We start from the raw sequence: 20,876 nt of genomic DNA, 5'->3' as shown, positions 1-20,876 counted from the left end.
AAAGGAGGAACAGAAAGCGGGCAATTTTGACATTTAGTATCCACTGCTTTTAATTAACTTTTTCGTTTTAAGTACTAATTTTTAGGAGTTGATGAATTGCTGCAGATTCTCTTTAAGTATAAACATAGGAGTGGTAAGTATAAATATAAAAGTGTAAAAAAAGCAATATGAAAAATATAACAAGAACAATAATATAATATCTACAGTCAGCAACTGCCTGCAAGGATAATTCAGGTAAAGGCAATGATTGCAGTCTAACAGACTTGTAGGCTAACTATTTTTTACCTATTTCAGAAGGTGTTTAAGGAGACTTACTTACCAGAAAGTATTTTTCTACTATTTCAAAATCCACAAATCCAATTACAATCCAGACAAAAAGGGTAGCCACAGAGACAGCCACAATAAAAGGAACGAAGCAGCCACTAAGTTTGTCTGCAAATTGCTGGATAGGAGCCTAGGAAGGAAAAACATCAGCTCAGGCAACATCATGCTTACTCTCTTGCACGCCTTCAGACAGAGACATAATCATAGCTTCTGTTTGCAGCACATTTGGCATACCACACTTTATAATTATGTATTTGCTTAATAAGACGACGAGACTTGGAACAGCAGACCATATCAAAGTCCTTATTCACCAAGATACTTCATTATGCAACTGCAATGCAAGCCTAAATAATCTTAACCACTCTTTAAACGATTTGATATGCTGATGCCTAAATGATAAGACGAAACCCAAATGCTTAATTTGATAATACTCTACCTTTGAGGTCTGGGCCTCCTCCACAAGTTTAACAATCTGGGAAAGAGTTGTATCAGCTCCGACATGGGTTGCCGAAATCAGCAGTGATCCATTCTGATTAATCGAACCTGCAATAACTGTATTGCCAGGTTTTTTAGTCACAGGCATTGCTTCACCTAAGGAAAGGTCAAGGACAGATACTAAGGTATATTTCGCCAACATTATAGCAGCTACCAACTCCTAACATGCAGTTAGAAGACTGAGGAGAACATCAGTTAACTCCTCTTCTTCAGATTTGTTTAAAGGAAAAGAAAAACATTTTTACAGTTGCAAAAAGCAAGTGCTCACCTGTGATAAGAGATTCATCTACCATAGAGTGTCCTTCAATAACACGACCGTCCACTGGGAATTTGCCTCCTGGGATCACTCTGACAATGTCACCTCGTTGAACCAGCTCCACATCGACTTGCTCTTCACTAGAACAAAGTAGTGTTGTTAATAAGAGGCTGTTACAACTGAAGTTTCCCAGGCAAAAGCAGCTGTCACTACACACAAAACATCATCCCACTGGTTGACATCATTAATGTATACAGAAAGGGTCAGAAGAAAGCCCTTTATAATGAGCACTACGATTACTTTATCATCATTTTATTTACTTTCCAGTTGAGCAAATCCACTAATTTTCTTAGTTCAGCAAAAGTTAGCAATATTCCAGTAATACAAATCACAGCAGCGTTAATTTTCTGCATTTTAACATTTATATCTGGCAAATCTGCCAGCAAATCTGCAGTTACTTGCTTCATATTTCTATAGAATGGTAACATTTGTCTGTTAATTATGCGTATTAACAACAAAAAAGGAAAAAACAGAGAAAAACGACAAAGCAAGATACCTTAAAAGAACGTTATCAGGGCCCAAGGTAACAATAGTAGCTTCAGTAGCTTGTAATGAAATTAGTCTTGCCAGCGCTTCTGATGTTTTACCCTAGAATAATAATTTTTATATTTTTCTGACTATGCTATTGAAAAAAAATGGCTGGGTAAATGACAACTGCGTATGTTGCAATTTACCCTATTAAGAAAACACTTTCTGCAAACAGATTATATTAAGTAATTTCACATTTTAATAGTTTGGTTACTGAACATTATTTTGCAACAAAGGTTAAAAGAACCTAACAAAGCTTTTGTTTGAAAGATACACAACATTCCGAAACGGCACCTATTTGCCTTACCTTCGCAACGTGCTCCAGCCACCGGCCCAGGGAGATGAACACGAACAGCATAGGAGGTGTGTCGAAGAACGTTACGGGGTTTACTTTTGCTTTCTCAGCCATTGCAACTAGAAGGATAACAAATGAGTAGACGAACGCAATGGAGGTTGCCAAAACAATGAGCACATCCATATTCGCAGTTCTGTGCTTCAGAGCTCTGTACGCCTGTATGTAGAAGTGCCAGCCTCCAAATATCTGCAACGAGAGCGTCCGTCGCGTTTTATACACGTGTCTGTAACACGCCACAGCGGTGTTACCGTCAGAGAGGGAGACGCCGGTTTTATTTGCCTTCTCTGCCTTCCCCACCTCTTCCCCAACAAAATCCCAGCTCTAGTCAAGGGCTGGGATCGCTACCGCAGTACTCTCCGGTGTTCCCAGCCCCACACAGGTCCACCAGCTCCTCCCCGTGCTCGCCAGCCAGGCAGGCTGCCTCCGATGCTGCCCAGCACCCCTACGCCCACTCAGCACGGTCCACAGCGCCCTCAAACACATTTTCGATCAGCAGAATTAGAGTCGCTTTTCAAATTTAATTTCTTCATCACCTCCCATTTTGAGTGTTTAAGCCCAACAAACCAGGAGTTGTCATCTTCCCACTTACCTGTACAGGGACACAGAGTAAAAACGATAGAAAATTCATAACAGAGAGTCCTGGCAGGAGCTGGTGTTCCAGGACCATCGAGGAGTGAAGGGCCTCCATTTCCTCGCTGCTCATGTTGTGATGTGCACGAGCATCTGAAAGCTGACTGTCCATAACCATCATGTAAATCATCAGCCCCATGACAGGAATGCAGAAAACGAGACTCACAACAAACGACCTTTTCCACCTCAGATTTGGAAAAAAAAAAAAAAAAAAAAAAAAGAAAAAACACACAACTGTTTTGCAGTCTAGTGCTAATAAGTCTGCACAGTCACAAAAAAATTAATCCTAACTTTACTGTTGATGGAAGCAGAAGAATCGAGATGTTTATAAAATCTAAATACGTTCAGGAATACTTACTGCCTTATCTCCTGTTTGTGATCTAGATGACTAGCAGATCTATCTTTTTTGACTAACGAAGTAGTGAAACCCAAATCCTAAAGAAAAAAGCATAACAATAAAGAGAACAGCCAATTTTTAAGGACACTTTGGTCTCATATAAAGTTATTGCCAGACGACTGATGGTGCCAGCCTTACATATGATTTACTTCATTAACATTTCTGATTTGACTATCACTATTTTTCAGTGCAAAGAGAGAAAAGCAATTTGACGTAGAAACCAATCTGTCTAGAACATTAAAATGCTATTCTAAGATGTGGCTTTCCAAAGTGGTTACTCCTGAAGCATGGAAGTGGAGAAATCGAGGGAGAAAGCCAAGAAACTTATTTCACCTCTCTCCTGCTACAGCACCCATGGATGTGCTTCATTTTTCGACAAACACATAGCTGGTATCTTCAACTCTACCACAGCCTGGCTCTCCTAGTATTTCTACTTAAAACCTTAGACCAAGTCAGGATAGAGCATTGCTTTTGAGAACATAGTATCTGCAGAAACCTGCGTTAAGAGATAGCAGAGGGAGGAAGAGACACAGATATTTCCCTTTAATAGTCTTGCCTTCTGTTTCTGGGGTATGTAACTCTTCAAAGGACACTGGACATTTTACAAGACTCGGTGCCTTCATGACACTTACCTTTATTACTTGTATAACATCTCGAGGACCTATAACCTCAGGATCGTACTTAACATGTGCTTTGTTGGTTGCAAGAGCTACTGAGCAGTATAAAACACCGTTAGTCTTCATGAGGGTGGATTCTATTTTGTGTACACAAGAAGCGCAAGTCATTCCTCTCACCTGTAAAACAAAGGCTCACTCCTGTTACCAAAACCACAGGTTATGCACCTTAAAAAGTAGGAAAAGAAAAAGCATTTATGACTATCCTGAATTGCTTATTGCGTATTTCTGGGGTTTAAAGCAGTGAGATGGAGCTCTCTAGTTAAGGATGACAGCACTACAGAGGAAGCATAGCAGAGAGATGAGGTTATTAAGCTCTGCTAAACCTCTGCTGGCTCGTCGGGCTCAGAGCTGGGGTGCATTGTGCTAGATTCACCTACAAACAAAAAAAAAAAAAAAAAAAGGAAATTCCTGCAATTGGCAAAGTAAACAAAAAACTCACAGGAATATTCCTCCAACTTAAGTGTAGTAGTGAGCCAGCACAGTTTGTACGGCATGATACAGTTTGTGATACATACTTGGTGTAGTCTTAAACTTTGTTTTTTGTAAATTGAGCTCTATTATGTGATGAACACTTTTAGGAAGTGGATGCTTACACAAACACATTCAATAGATAAAAGTAATAAAGACAGGGGTGGCTGGTTTTAATTACTAGCTTACAACAAGTTCCAGAATTCCATCTCCTTCCCCACAGTTTTCCATCACGGTAGCTCCAAATCCCAGTTCCCGTATGAGCTCTGCAATAGCTGAAGGATGTATGACAGCAGGATTATACCTTACTTCTGCCTTTCCTGCCATTAGGGCAACAAGTATTGAATGTATTCCTAGAAAACAAAAATGTGAATGGCAGATCACATTTGAGTGGAACACTGCGTTTATGGTAACCTGATGGCACAATAGCAATTTATTGAAATTGAGAAAGCTACCGTATTGTAGGTACATATAAAAAGTCATCATTTTTGGAAGATACAAACAACATTGCAACAACAGCACCTAAGTGTAGATGTGACAGATGAAAGTATTACTCCATGCGTTGCATGCTTTTAACAGTCTCATTACAGATGGTCAAACTATGCTATATGAACTGTTTTTACTCTAAAAAAGTTCTTCTGAAATACAGTTTTGCCTATTTTTTTGATCTGCGTTAACCATTTCCAAAAGCCTTTTCTTCAAGGGACAACACCACCCATGAGAAAGGGCAGATCTACCAACGTGCAATCCTACTGTATGTTAAGTGAAAAGGATTTCTGTTAACCCATTTTCTAGGATGAAAAAAATTAAATTCCAGGTTAACCTGGAACACATCCACTTTCATTACAGTAATTAAACAGTCTACATTAATGACTCTTTATTACATCATGGTCATGCAGCTATTTGTTCCTGCAAATATAACCATCACGCTGACAGAAGGTAGAGATAGCTGTCCTGACTCGCCGAGCTAAGGTTAACTTACATGTCTTTAATCCATATAAACGCTGTCCCTCTCTAACAGCTCCCTTCCCAACGCAGGCACATATGCTTCTGCGTTTAAGTTGCAGGCCTGGGCACATACCTCCCGTAGAAAAAGATTATTTTTAGTTTCTAAAGGATCTGAATTTGATCCTAATATTCTCTCTGGAGCGCTCCAGCTCCTGCTTTTGCAAAGGCAGCCTCTGGCCACACATCCACAAACCAGCAAGAACAACACTGTTTGCATCCTATGAGCAAACAGTGAGTAGACTATGATCCCACCCATGAAACGCACCAGCAACGGTACTTCCCTTGACAGCCCACTCATTAAAAATGCTGCACAAAAGCTAGATGGATTATTTAAAAGAAACACAAATTTAAGAGATAACACTGACATCCAGCTTACCGTCTTCTCTTCTCAAATTTCTCTCGATGTTGGCTACACACGAGGCACACGTCATTCCTGTGACTTGGACGTAGCACTTTGATATAGTCTTTGTCTCTTGCCCAGCAAGGTGGGCTGGTGACACTGCGGGGGGGAGCTCGGTCCCATGAGACTCCAGCTGCGCTTCGGGCCAGGGCTGCCCCACGGCCACAGGCAGCTCTGCCTTCGCTGAAAAGGAGATGGCAAGTCACGACACTGTGAACGGCCACTGCAGTGCCACAGATACACGCTGCTGGAAATGTAGACCAAAACCCAGTAATTGTATAAGCCTTGTCAACCAGGCTCATCCATCCGTCTGTCAACTAAGAGTCAGCAACAGAGACCAAGACAAAGGGTTGGGCCACTGATCAACTCACTGACTGTTTTGATACTATTTTTCCTTTTGCCTTTCTGCATTATCTTTTCTCTATTGTACACCCTTTGCCCTCTTCCGTAGGTTGTAAGCTAAACCTCTGCATTGCAACCTGGGTTTTACACACACTTTTACTGACTTTCCCTGGGGCACAAAGCTGAATTTGTAAGTGCGTGCCCGTTTCATAAGCAAAGTCAGCAGGGTTTTGACCTTAGAGAAGCGCTCTCAAGCTACAGACAACTGCTCCTTACAGCAATTCAGGAGATGTTTATGCAGGAACAGTACGAAAGGAATTAGAAGGGAGCACCTGACCACTTCTATTATGTTGCCAAATAATAGCTCATGTACTGTATTTTTCAAAATTTAATCTTACTGAATCAAGAAATGGAGTTGCCCTTCCCCAGCCGGGACAGCTGACACTAACTGCCCCAAGGGATATTCCGCATCATACGATGTCATGCTCACAACAGAGGCTGAGGGAGGCAGGAGGAAAGGGGGGATATGTTTGGAGTGACAGCATTTGTCTTCCCAAGTGACTGTTATGCATGATGAAACCCTGCTTGGCTCGACATCTGCCTGCCGATGTGAAGTAATGAATTAATTGCTTGTTTTGCTTGCACATGCAACTTTCTCTTTACCTATTAAAGCACCTTTGTATCAATCCACAAGTTCTCACTCTTTTACCTTTCTCTTCCCCATCCCACCATGGGGGGGGACAGCAAGTGGCTGAGTGGCCTTCAGCCACCTACCAGGGTTATGTCACGACAGCATTGTTTTAACTTCCTCAGTTATATCCACACACTTCAGATTCTTGTCACTCCTCAGTCATGCCTGAACCTGGCTAAATATCCCTTCACTAGGTGCTTCGCAGGAGCCAAGTCTGTGATAATTTGCTACGGAAGAAACTTCAGCACAGCATCCTGCAGCATTCTTCACTGCTAGCAAAGCTCTGGCTCCATATTCATGCCATGACTACTACACAGTAGCAAAGTGGAGCACCATTCAAACATCAGTATTTACCTGACATATTTCAATTATTTTTAATTCATCTGATGTATTAAAGGAACCGCATGTATATTTAATTATTTCATTGACAGCGAAGATATAAAGCTCTCCTGGCAAGTATATGTCAACTGCTACATTTCATCTCAGGTGGTACCAAATCCTAAACAGAACCGTACAATCCTGTTAAATTTAGAAGCTTAATATGTCATTACCTGATAAAGACGCATCAAATCCCATATCCTCTATTGAGGATAGCAAGTCTTCTGGGCTTGTTTGCAGAGGGTCATATTCTATAGTCCCATTACGATTTGTGAGAGAGACGTGAACAGACCTCACACCTGCCTTTTGGGCTATCACTCCCTCAACAGACTGCACACAGGAGTTGCAAGTCATTCCCTCAATGTTTATCACAACAACTTGAGTAAGTGGCTGGCCAGCATCCTTCAAAGCTGGATGAGGAGACTTCAGCGGAGACACCAGGGTAGGGAAAAGAGTTACATTTTCATATTCATCGGGAAGGCTGACTTTAAATGTCTCTGGAGATACTGCCTCTATGGCTCTTCTCAGGACTTCAACGCTAATTAAGTTTGGGTTATAGTTTATAGTTGCAGATTTCTTCTCTAATGAGACAACTACACTTGTTACTGATGGAAGTGCTGATATGGCGCTCTGAATATTGAGGACACACGAACTGCAGTGCATCCCATCAACTCTGAAGGCAACTGTCTTTGTCTCATTCACATTCGAGTTGTGTTTCAGTGCTGACTCGGAGCCTTTGGTCTGAGCATTCCTCAACCTCTCCAGGTCGACAGCACTGAGCTTGAGGGGTCTAGGCTGCTTTTTGAAAGCTGCTGTGAAACCTGCCGCTTCAATTTGATGTTTTATTTCTTCTGCTGTGATTAGATGAGGCTGGTAAACAACAACAGCTTCCTGATTGTCCAAGGACACTGAAAATTAATCAATAAAAATACGTGTGCATTACTGCCCTAAGCATAATAAGCACGCTGCTTATTATGTCGCTAAGAGCAACAGGTCTTGTCAAAGCTTTCCAAGAACACTTTAAATGGTCAGAAATGTAACTGCAATGCCAAGGAGATTTAGTTGGTTTGGTAAATATCAAACAATTTAGCTCTTCCACCATTTTTTGTCCAGCACTACGACAATTTTCAACTCCTCTTTTCCCCAATTTTTTGCCTTCCCCAGGACTTTCACAAATGGCATCACCATTTCTTACTAAATGTATCCTTTTATCAGGGGTCTGTGGCAATACATTTATGCCAAAGCTATTTTTATTATACAGATAATTTTGTCTTGCCTTTTAGATACAATCACATATAAGCTAACATTAATTTCAAATTGAACAGAAAATATAAACTAATATTAATTACAAAACAAACAAACAGGACATCTAGTAAAATTATGGAGCATGACTACTCCAGGCTCCCTACCAAAATATTACACAGCAATCACTGAACACTGTCATGCATAACAGCAACAGCCTCACCACAATTTGGGCCAAATTAAACACGTAACCAAATACCTGGTACTGCAAAGAGTAACTGTCACACTAAGCTGTCAAATCTAAACCCAAGAAACCTTCACAATGCCATCAAAGAACAGCACGGTCAGCTTCAATTTACACAAAAATACACTACGGTTTTACCTTTAATCCGCTGAATTCCTTGCAATTTGCCGATTTTCCCCTCAATGGTGCTGGTGCAGGAATGACAGGTCATCCCGTCTACTTTCAGGCGCAGCACAACATTGCTCGCATGAGACCAGCTGGAATCTTCACAAGTTCCAGGCGTTACCTCTGGTGCAGAGAGACTCAACTCTACTCCTGGGACCATTTGGCTAATCTGCTTGCCATTGACAATGGAAGAAATGAAAGTCACCACTGCGATTTTTTGATCGGAGGACATTTTAACATCCACGATACCTTTGTTCTTTCGTAGCGTACTACAAATCTGTTTAGACGTTAGAGCTGACTGAGTAGGAATTGTAAGAAAAATAGTGTCAGGTAAAACAGGTTGTGGGTTTGAATCAGCTAATGTAGCATCAAATCCCATGTCATATATTGCTTCCTGCAGCGTTGCTGGAGTCTGCAATTTTGAGTCATAAATGATGACTGCATTCTTATCCTCTAGAGATACCTTGCAAGGGAAAAAAACACAACCAAAACAATTTAGCAAAATGCAATACTAAGAGATGAGATGAGAATTAATACCCTGCATGAAACTAGAAACAGCTTTTACTTACATATATTAGTAATACCTGTCCAGTATAATTTTGTCTGTCACTACTCACCTTGAAGAATAAAGCCACAGCAACAGCCACCATAAAGTATCTTGTGCTCATCTGTACTACATGGCTAGAAAAAGCAGATTTCCCCACCGAACCCCCAAGTTTCAGGACCCTTTGCAAGTCTGGCCACTTTTACTTATGATGTCCAGACAGCATCAACGCAGTTAATGAAACTTCCAGACCCAAACTCTCTTAAATTATGACTAACACAATTCAACCCTGAAAGCAAAACAGCCCACGGAAACACTGCTAATCACATGTACAATTCTGCAGTTAGCAGTAATTACCCTTAGGCTACAAGGATGGAAGAAAACACTCTGAAAAAACCCACAGGTTTAAGTAGCAGTGAAAGGAGTCCAGTATTTCTAGGCATCTTAGGCACAGGCTGTTAACTTGCTACGAGCAATAAAGCTCATCAGACTTCATGGAACAAATTCACTTTCAAAATTTGACATATGAGAAACATTAAAGCCACTGGTTTTCCTCTTTTTTTCCATTTTGGTGATTCAGAGATGTCCTGATTTGGTACTAGCCTTTCACCTCAAATGCTACAAATACCCTCAATTTAATTTGCTCCCAACTGATGATATATCAAACACAATTATTGCAGTTTCCAAAAGGGAAGCCAGGATGCCTGCCAGAGGCCCAGCACGTTATCACTCAATTCTATCTTTGCTCTGGGCAAAGTTATAACCTGAAGACCACAGTCATGATTAAATTAGAACATTTAAATCATGGTAAGAACAACCTTTCTTCATTTTTATTCCGATTATGGGCTTTGGCATAATTAGGAACATGGACATTTATTGGTTTCATTGCAGTTGGAGGCAAAATAACCTTAATGCAGCTCTATGTGTCTGTATCACTCACCTAGCATGCATCTCCCTTACCGACCTAATTCGGAATTCTGAACAAAACCCTCTGTCACCATTCTCAGAGATTTTCTGAAACAAATGATCTGGCTAAACTGAAGTTCTGATGCTGTAATGACGATAACTACTAAATAAGACCTCAAAGCTTCTTATAGTCCTGTTCTATGCAGACTAGGTTCTTGCCAAGAGTAGTTTTAGAAGTGGTATTCAGCTTTGGAATATTTACCTTAAAAACTAAATACAAACTCTTAATACTGTCCTTTTAAAAACCTGCTTCGTTCCTTACGTAAAATATGCTATGGGATGCACACTGTCTTCAATCAAATTAAAGTATGAATCTCTACTCCTTCTCCTGGCACAAGTCATCCGTATATTCTCAGAAATTAGCTGAAAAAATAAAAATGCAAGGCTGACGAGATTAAATCTTTTGCTAGAACAAGCCAGAAAGGCAGGGTTCTTAAGTCAGGTTATTTTGGGATATTATTTCACAGGCTGCTTTTAGCCTTCGTTTGACATCACACCTGCAGATACCTAGTGAGCTATCTGACCGTATCACGCCACAGATGTTAACGGCGGCATCCCTGTTTCTGAAGCGGTCTGTCCGGTGAGCCAGGGTTCTGGGGCGAGGGCGTGGATAGCCTTGCATCACGTTAAAGCTCCATTCCAGTTGGAGGAAGATGAAAAATGATGCACCTTGTAAATATCGGTGCTGTTCACCCAGATTTCCACGTGTGTACACGTACACCCACTTCAGGCAAAAGGAAACTGCACTAAGCAGTGCAGCGCTTGCCTCCGTACAGAATGGTGCCCCGCAGTGCACCCCTCAAAATCACCTAGGGTAACAACCACATGCCCCCCCACATTAAGACAGTGTACCCTACTCTGGAAGGCCAGTGTTCATCCAAGACATAGCCACTAAAATAGTAATTATGTTTTGATGAAACCAGGAAGGTATTATTTTCTTTAGAGTAAAATCAACCACTACGGAACGTTACAGTATGATTTCAGACCAGAGACACTAAGTAAACTTCACAATTTTGTGTCGCTGCTGTTGGTAGGACTGTTCTTTCCAGTACAAATTAAGCCATAAAACTAAGAGGAATCTCCCAGCCTTTAAACTGTTTCCATTATCAAAACTACTGTAAAAATGTATTGTGTAGGAATAACCAGCTCACCCTGGCATAGCCTACAGTCCAGTATTCTGCCCACAAAAGAAAAAACACTAACAAAAACCTATTGGTATCTCCTCTGAGCTAAGAAAAAAACAACCAAACTACTTACAATGAAGTCAAGTCAAGGAAGTTTGGGTTAAGGGCAAACAAGTAGCTCTGTTAACCGTTCAACACGAGTTCTGTTGCTCTTTCTCCCACTTCCCCATAACCCGTACAAAAGAAAGGAAATTTCCCACGCTTGGAAGCGCTAGCCAGACTTTGCTTTGTCCCCTGGGTTACCTGCTACTCTTACTTCACGAACCACAACAAAACAGCTCTATTTTTCATGGTGGGTCAACTACCACATGATTAACTGAACCCCTCAAGCCCACAAATACTGTTGAACCCCTGCAAGTGACCCCTGTGCACTGTCAGTTTGAAAGAAAAGGCCTGTGAGCAAATCCTGACGTTTAGTCGGTGGAAGGGACAAGGACAGCTTGCTTTTTTCACCAGTGTTAAGTTCTAGGGTGCTTGCGCTCCCTTATTTAAAAATTTCCTGTTCTCACCCTTTTTTTTCTTCTTTTTTCTCATTACTTCACAATACTGAATTTATTATAAAGCAGGTAATTACTTAAGAGTAACAGAGAAAGACTTAGCTCCCACTGCAGTGAAGCACTTGTTTTTCTCTTATACCAGAAATACCCTAAAGCACTTCTAACATCAGCTTCCCACGAAACGTACAGAATATACTCTCGGCACGTATTTTCCCCCCTTGGTGCATACTTTATCACGGTTTCTCATAGAAGAGCAAAGCTTTGTAAGAAATCGTGTTACTTACTTTAACATTATGGATACCATTCATCTTCCCGACATGCTGTTCAATGGTTTGAACGCAGGAATTGCACGTCATGCCCTCCACGCCGATGACTATGGATTTTGCCTCCATTGTGAAATTCTACTCAAGTCTTCTCATTGCTGTTGGCCAAAAAGCAATAAAGACACTTGTTCTTCAATCTTTTCACAAAGACTTAAACTAAAACTGGGATTTAACAGACGATGTACTTAGCCACACGTAACTGTAGTAGATGTCAAAATCTGAGCAAAGTTTAACAGGAAGGAGAACTTTAGGTATTTATTCCTATGAATCTTCAAAAGGGAAAGTGTTTGAACACTTATTATTCCATTTGTGTTACAAGAGGGATCATTTAATTGCATGCACAAAGTTGCAATTCACTGGTGTGTGAGACAAAGCTACAGGGAGCAGTGAGAACCAGACACACTCCAGCTCTGGGATGCTACAATGAGAGGACAGCCTGCAAGCCACAGGGGCACAGGTGACAATCACGTTTTTCCACATTTATATCTCATATATTATCCTATGCTGGCAACAATGAGCTATACTGAAATTCATCCTATGAAGGAAATCAAGCCTTTTCCCAATCTCATTCAGAAAATTCTAATTTCTGCTCCTCTGAAGATGAACACTATTAGTTTTGCTCAAAAAAACCCACCAGAAAAACATGAGTGAACCTAGATGAAACTAATTTGTAGAAATAATGGCTAATGCAAAGGACTACCCATTTCCAATATATAAACTGTTAAGTAACAGAGGGGAAAAAGAGGGCAAAAGTGATTTTCAGATTTTTTTTTTTAACCTTTTGAAAATGCACATTAGTTTTTCCAATGACAGAGAGATTAGTGACTGGGGAAAATGATCAGAGATAAATGCTTAATGTTCAGCTGCAGTGGAAGCAACAGCTAATCTTGATGATCAATTGAACAGCTGAAGTCAAGCACATGCTTAACTTGTTGGGTTTTTTTACCCTGGGGACTTATCTTGGAAAACTAAATTACGTTAACAAAGTTTAATAAAATTAATTTGGTGACATTTCAGAACTGTTCCATTACAGAAGGTCTGAAAGCCTCTGGTTTCACTTTCAGACATGTAAGAATACAAGGATGTTTCATCATACAGACAGGTTTACTTCACTGATGCACAAAGCTAAATGCTGAAGCTTAATCAATGAGAAGACACCATAAACCTCTGAATTAGTAAAGTTTCCAGTGGATCACACACATATTTCTCTTCAGCTGCATTTTATCTGAAGAGCCAGGAACACACTGCAAATTTCTGTCAGCCACTAACCTCTGGCAGAATGTAACTATAGTTTATAGGTCAGAAAAAGAAAGAAAAAGTTGAACTACATACACAACATGAAAAATAGTCCAAGAAGTTGATTTTAAATATTTCTTTTCCTAATGCATCTCCTAAGTTCCTCAAATGATCAGCTAATTCATCTAAACTGTGGCACGAACCTTCATATTCTGACAGGCAGCAAGAGTTTTGTTCACGAATTACACAGTAAATATAAGAATTAGCGCACGTTAACGGTAAGCACGGCTAGAGACAGGAATGTTCACCATGCACGAAGGAAATCTCGTAGCCATAAGGACTCTGAACACATGCATGCAACAACTTAGGAACCTTTTTCACTGACACGTGGAGAGTCTGAGCAGCACTCCCATGGGGATTTAAATCTGATCAGAACCTTGAACAACCTGCAACATCCGACTTTCCTGAAAGGCATCAAGTATTTACTCTGAACACACCATAAAGTGCTAACATCTCATCCTTCCACCCCCCTTATGGATGAAGTTGGGAAGCACAAGGGCTGCAAGCACAACTGGAGGCTGCTGGTGGCTGTGGAATCAGAATCAAAAGCTTCGTCCTGTGTCTGGATGCAGGTGTGGGCACACGCAGGACGCTGCAGCAGGACACTGCGGCACGATGTGGTCTCCATGCCAGGAGACAGAGGAAAGGGCTCCCACAAAGCGGGGCCCTCAGGCCACGAGAGCTTTAATTATTACTGAGGCTGGCCAAGAACATGGCATTACCACTGGCACCAGCTGGACTAAGGGGGTGCTGCCACCTCAGAAGACAGAACAGTGACAGTAAGTTCCTATCGCTGCAGGTGGCACCACGTTATGCTATAGGCAGCAGAAAACACTAACGGCAACTCATCCCTGCTAAGAGCAGAAATAAGGCAACTCTACCTGAAGAGTTATCTCAGATCTCACTTTTTGCTTATTCTTAAGAGATCCAAGTCATGAGAAACACACATGCAAATATTTATATGTAAACATTCACACATCACAGAAATACAGAACTGTCACCCGACACGCAAGAGAATTACGGGGCAGCAGAAGAGTTTATTTTAAGCAAACTTTGTATGGTAAGTTCTCTCACAGGCTTATCTGGCACACTCAGAGGTACAAGATATTTTCAAAACCCCTATAAAGCTACCCAAGAAAACACATGCTTTCATGTCATCATATTGAATGTGATCCTTATGGATTACCTCTGTTCTCCTGTAAGGAACGCTCAGTCCATACAGAACAAAGACAGGATTCTAACTCCACAGTCAGGAAGCAATGAATATTCCCACAAGGCTGAAGTATGAATAAAGTTTCAAAAAGTACTTATAGTGTGTTTTGTGAGCACAACCAGACACACAGAACCAAAGAAAATGGGACACAACAGTCTGTCATAGACGATCTGTCCTCTAGTAAGGTTTGGCTAGAAGTGAATTTAAAAGCATTTCAGGTGCATGATCAACTTGAACTGTCTTGACAACTGTACTGTTACCATATTTTGAAAAAAACCCAATAAATTAAAGGTAATACTTTTACGGTGAGGTCTATCTAAAATAATCAAAGGTTAGTAAGGTGTTGCCTTGGATGAGGCTTGGGGCACAGCTGTACGCAGGTCTGAGAAAGCCCGCCGAGTTCCCGGCTATCTTGCTTGGTCTTTGGTTTGAGACTCAAACTACAGCACAATAATATCCATTGTTACAAGAAACTAGGATACAGCGTTTAAGTCTTTTCTTTAAGTAGTATGTCAAGCTAACAGCAGCCATGCACGTAATACGGTGAACTGGTACTACTGAGGTCATTACAGCAGCCATCAGCACTGCTACTGAATGCTCGCCAATGCATTACAAAATTAATTTCTTATATATGCAAAAATGACATTATACTTTTCTTAACATCTACTATGACTGTCATTTGAAATGGACAAAGTGTTTCCTCCATTTTCTCAGCATGTTTCCTTGCCCTTCTGCTGTTCATTTCACATACAATCACCACCACAATTTTTTTACACAGCCTCATGTTTTCCTACTGAAAAAGTAGCATGTGGAAAGAGAAACAGGAATTATTAGAGTTATTCTGCCTAACTGGACTAATTAGCTAAACACAGCTTGTAAAGTGACTTCAGATATGATGGATGATATTTACAGAAGTACAAGAAAATACTCTGATTGCAGTAGTTCAGGAGCACTTACAAATGATGCCAGAATCCTACTATATCAATAGAATGTCCCGTTTACATTTCAAGTGTATGCTTCATACAGACACAATCTTTCCTTTAAAATAAAATACATCACCTGTTATTTTTGTTTCTGTATGTTTTATATTTGTGTTTGGATTTAAATAATAAATCAAAAGCAATCAAGCTTCAACCGTTCCACTGCACCAAGAAGTTTTTTCTTTGTTGGGTTGGTGGCTATTTTTAAAGACTGGTCTCCTAAGACCCCATGCTGTTAGGAATTGTATAAACACAGTAGAATAAATTCTTTCCTGGAAGAGACTGTAATTAAAACATGCAAAAATCATAAAGGCATTACAGTAAAGGAATTATTTTCTTCCTACCCTTCAAGGCCCCAAAGTATTAAGACCAAACCCAGAATTTCCATCACAGAATTAATACGTTGGATCAAACTGTCTCTGCTTTTTGTTCTCTGACTTTTAATTAAGAAATGCTACTGGATCTATAGGATATAAACAGCTCTCTGTTGGTGGGGAGGACAACAAGCAAGGATTTTTCTTTGCTTTGTTGCAAGTAGTTAACAGTTTTCACGCCATTTTTAAAAACAGGCTGTTCTCTAAAAAAATGAGATGTGTCCATATCTACAGGTAGAAGGTGAGCCATCTGTAAGCAATACTGCCTCTTCACATCAGTTGCACGGTATCATCGACACTGAATCAAGAAATGGCACATTCACAATCTCAGTTTTCTGTACGGCTGTAGAGCTCTGCAGACCCAGCTGTCTGGATTTCCAGTGCTCCTGATGCTTTAAGGAGTTCTCGTTCTCAGCAGAAAGGATACAGTTCATACTCTGGGACTGTTAACCACGCACACACGCATTTTCCTCCCCTTACAAGATGCCCAGGACAAACAGTTGAATTTAAAAGCTAATACATGCTCACATCTGAGACAGTATTCTACCTTGTTATATTCTATTTAATTTCTAACGCTCTACCTTCCTTATGAGTACTTCCTGGTAGAAATACTTTGGCTGAAAAGCAGAAGAAATACTTTTGTCATCATTTCCTCCTTCTGACAACGTTAAATTAAGAAAAACTCATGACTAAGCAGCCTGAAAAATATGTTACACCAATAAATTATGAGTAGATGTACAAATACTGACAATTTAATCCTAGTTCCCCTTGTATGTGTTAATATTTTACTAAGTTCACATGAAAATGGATGCAGAAGTCAAAAGATCTGCATGAGGCTGTATAGTAATCCATGCATACTACAGCCATGGCTTGAACTTGGAACACCCTGTTTCCTCATTCTTGCCATCCACCACCACATATCTGTTTGTCTTTTCTCCCACTTTTTTTTGTGAACAAAATAGAAATAAAAAAGCAAAGCATATATATATGCACTTGTGTGTATATATACACGCATTAGCTCAAAAGAGAACCTCACTGTACAAGGGACAGTTATTTTCTGGCAGGATGCAGCTGAAACAATCAACAAATGTAGAACTTCTGCAACATCTAAAAGGCTTTCTAGGCGGCAACATACGTTTTATAAGCTGACACTGAAGAGCTCAATTATTACCACCGACTGCAAGGCAAATGACTGCTAATGAATAATTTGTAATTCAACGTTATCACCGGTGTACTCTTTTAAGTGATATGCTAAGTTATGGATCATACATTGTTTCAGAGAAGAATAATGGCTTTATTCTTAACCAATGCATTGCCCTACCTATAAAACACCTTAACCATCAATTAGTGAAGAGTTTTGGATTTGATAATGCAAACAAATGGGAGCCGTCCCATTTAAACTAACAGCTATGTATTTAGAATACAAGAAACCAAAGGGCTTCAATTCAGCTACTGCTGTTTTGGAGTATCAAATAAAGTGGGTTCATCTTACAAAGAGCTTTGTCTTTGAACAAACTTTGTAAAAGCCTTTTGTATTCTCTGCTGTAGTATTTACTGCTTAACACCTGTAGAAACTCCCATTTTCCATTCTCTTTCATTACTTTCATCTCTTTTGCAGTACACAGAGCAGCAGTACTTCCGTGTTTGGACATTAACACCATCAATGAAGCAGCAGAGCCCTAGAAATAATCTGGCTCTGCAACAGTGCAGAACCAAACACTAGCCTTCATGTGGAGGAGCAACACCCAGAGACAGAACAGGAGGAATGCAAGAGATAATTAAGACTGAAACCATGGCTGGGAAGAGACATAAGTCTTCGTATGTTTGGGGTTTTTTTCTCTCAGGTACAATTTTAGGCTCAACACTTGGGTTGCCTGTGTGCAAGTTTAAATTCAAGCATTTCATTTTCTTGAAGAAAGGCAACTAGTGTTTCCATGAAGTGCATGATGCAACAGGAAAAGAAAGTCATTTCTACTTCCAACAGCAAATTCTTCCTATGGAAAGGAAAATTAAACAGTGATCAAGCACAAGGTGACTGAGAAATTCAGATACATCTCTCTAAACTCTTTTTTTGATGTGCTAAAGAACAGTCTCCAAGTAAAATATCTGAAGCAAGATAAGGTTTAATGAACTCAAAGTTAAGTCATTCCCAACCTCACACTATCCACACACACACACACACCCACCCCCAACCAAAAAAGAAAATATAGGCAATGTGAAGAGGAAGTTACAACACTGGTAAAGACCCAGACTCTCATTCTACCCCACAAAAAACACTTCAGTGCTTCCAGTATCTGAGCTAACCCTGGCATCACAGTGCAACAAAGCTCTGTGCACCACAAACATGCTTCATGCCTGCTCTAGGATCAGTAAAGATACATAACCCAGAAGCACACAATGTTTCAGGCTAAATGTACCACTTTCCACCGAAGTTTTCCATGTATAATTATCTTGAATTTATAGCTGCTGAACCTAAAAAAGAGACCCAAGCTAGGCAAAAATCACACGAACACCAGAAAAAGAGTCTGTCAGATTTAACTACAGCCTCTGGACATTATTAAATTTCTAAATGGCTGATTCCTACTTTATAGCTTACTTTATTTATGGCAGAAGAAAGATAAATTTACTGATTACATTAAATGGAAAAAATGTACCTGTCCCTAAAAGCCTGCAAAGACCTGTGACAAAAAGCAAAGGACAGCACAAAAGGAAAAAGCTGCATCATCTCATCCTTGGGCTTACAGAGGTGCTGGAGAATGGGTTACAGGCGATCTGGTGCAATAAGCAAGAACAAGGTTTTATTAGGTTAACTGGCAAACATTTGCAAGTATGACTAGCTATATGAGGCTTAATCATTGAGGGAGAAATTGTATATGCATAATAAATATCTGACAGCCAGCCATGTGATACTCTGAATAGGTTGTAATTCATGTTGCTCATAACAAGCCTTGCTTGGTCAGCAGACTATGGAAATTGCTCTGAGGGACTTATTTCTGTACAAAATGGATGACAAAAAAAGACCACACATTAAATACATTCTACTTCACTTCTAACAAGAGTTTTGTAACACTTGAGACAAATTCTTCATGAATCCCTTTATTTCTTCATGCCCTTCCACTAACTTTTTAAGTCAGATTTCTGGAGAACATGAACATTCCCCTGCAAGAATCACAGCAAATATTAGGAACAGAATATAATTTTTAAACCCTTGTTATGTGTGCATCCTAAGGCCAACTGGGGCTCCTCATTCTTGAGCTCAGCCTTAAAATACAAGGCAGGACAACATGGAATACATTATACAAATGAAAAGAAGAATAAAATAGTAAGTGACATGTAATATAATGGCAGCTTCTACTTTCCCGGCTCGCCACCTGGGAAGGAAGAAAGCTTCAGGTCTTTTCTCTACAACAAAATACGCTATAATTATTAATTTCTAACCAAATTATGTTTGTGCCCACACAGTGCATCGTAATACACGACTAGCTTCCACACTACCGAACAGATTAAACTATTTCTTGGCCTATTTACATCCCCACACACAATTCAACAAGTGTTTAAGTACAGAAATGCCATCTTTAGTGGCTGCACAACAAAGATTTTAAGGAACTTTAACAATAATTACGTGCCATTTCCAAAACGTGGATACAGAGAGGCCACAGACGAGTCTGCTCTCGCTCATGTTCCTGAGGCTTCACCCCAAAGCATCAGGGACCTACTTGCCCCTTTCCCAGAATATTTACACGGTGTTTTTAAAGGAGAACACTGGAAAAACCCACTTGTGCGGGGCGTGCGGCCAGAGGCTCAGCCAGCCCTCCCGGAGGTGCCGGTGAAGCCTCTAGGATGGGGCAGACAGGCCCGCGGGGAGCGGCACCGCGTCCCTGCCCTCCAGGCGCCTTAAAAGCCTGCCCCCGGGGGTCGCCACCGGCGGAGGGTCCCTCGGCCCCACGGGTGGGCGCACACCCAGCCACCGCCGGGCACAGGGAGCTCCCGGGGGGGTGCCCGCGGTGAGCCTCGCCGCACAGCCCCCGGCCCGCCCAGCGCGGGGGCAGCCGGCCCGGGGCGAGGCGGCAGCGCAGCGAACCCCTCCACGGAACCCTCCTCAGGCGGACGGGCTCCGGAGCGCCGAGGGCCCGGCCGCCCGGGAGGCGCTGCCCCAGCGCCGGGGGCCCCCGCCGCCTTCCCGCCCGCCCCGAAGCGCCAGACACCCGCAGCGGGGGTGCCGGCCAGAGCGGCGGCCCGGGCGCAGCTGCCGTTCTGGGCTCGGACCCTCGCCGGCGACGGCCCTGCCCGCTCCCGCGCGGCGCCTCCGCTCCCGCCCGCCGCGCCGAGAGGACACGTAGCGCGGCCGCCCGCCCCCGCCAGAGGCGGTCCGCCCCGCCGGCCCGGGGGACGCCGTGGCACCGGCCCAGGCAGGGGCGGCCCCCAAGGGCCATGTAGCAGCTCCGTCTACCCCGCGGTCGGGACGGAAGGACCCCCCCGGCGCGGGGCCGAAGCCGGGCCGCGCCCGCACTCACCGGAGGCTCCGGGCGGGCTCTCCCGGCGCGGGGTCGCGCCTGGCACTTTGCCCCATGCAGCCGCCCCGCCGGGCGGCCCCGCCCCGCCCGCCACGTGACCGCGCCCGGCCCCGCCCCGCCGCTCACGTGACGCGGCGGCAGGGCCCGTGAGGGGGCGGGGCGCGCAGCCCTGCCCGCCCCTGGGCCCCGGTCCCCGGCCGTGCCTGCCGGGCGCGCCGCCGCGTTCGTCCCGGGAACAGCACCCGGCGGGAGCGGAGTGGCGATTAGTCACCGGGGGTGGGGCAAAAGGCGGCCATCGCACACCCCCCTGGTGCCCCAGAGGGCA

General features: G+C 42.3%; 1 protein-coding gene across 2 annotated transcripts in view; it reads right to left on the bottom strand.

Annotated features, from left to right (window-relative positions):
- The window catches only part of ATP7A (ATPase copper transporting alpha), a 30,856-nt gene extending 10,200 nt beyond the window's left edge, over positions 1-20,656 (bottom strand). Inside the window, exons 1-14 of one of the 2 annotated variants that reach the window (XM_055817997.1) lie at positions 20,552-20,656; positions 12,136-12,272; positions 8,634-9,123; positions 7,183-7,917; positions 5,575-5,781; positions 4,380-4,543; positions 3,678-3,839; positions 3,007-3,083; positions 2,608-2,833; positions 1,971-2,204; positions 1,632-1,723; positions 1,088-1,215; positions 761-915; positions 320-454 (exon numbers count right to left, since the gene is read on the bottom strand). In XM_055817997.1, the coding sequence (XP_055673972.1) occupies positions 320-454; positions 761-915; positions 1,088-1,215; positions 1,632-1,723; positions 1,971-2,204; positions 2,608-2,833; positions 3,007-3,083; positions 3,678-3,839; positions 4,380-4,543; positions 5,575-5,781; positions 7,183-7,917; positions 8,634-9,123; positions 12,136-12,243 (2,913 nt within the window). In that variant the 5' untranslated portion in view covers positions 12,244-12,272; positions 20,552-20,656. The remainder of the gene's footprint in view (positions 1-319; positions 455-760; positions 916-1,087; positions 1,216-1,631; positions 1,724-1,970; positions 2,205-2,607; positions 2,834-3,006; positions 3,084-3,677; positions 3,840-4,379; positions 4,544-5,574; positions 5,782-7,182; positions 7,918-8,633; positions 9,124-12,135; positions 12,273-20,551) is intronic. The other variant, XM_055817998.1, reaches the window with a different exon arrangement.
- Positions 20,657-20,876: the final 220 nt, after the last annotated feature.

This window comes from Falco peregrinus, chromosome 13 (assembly GCF_023634155.1).
Source record: "Falco peregrinus isolate bFalPer1 chromosome 13, bFalPer1.pri, whole genome shotgun sequence".
Classification (NCBI taxonomy): Eukaryota; Metazoa; Chordata; class Aves; order Falconiformes; family Falconidae; genus Falco; species Falco peregrinus.
Note: the sequence above shows the minus strand (reverse complement) of the source record. Positions and strands in the feature narration are given on the sequence as shown.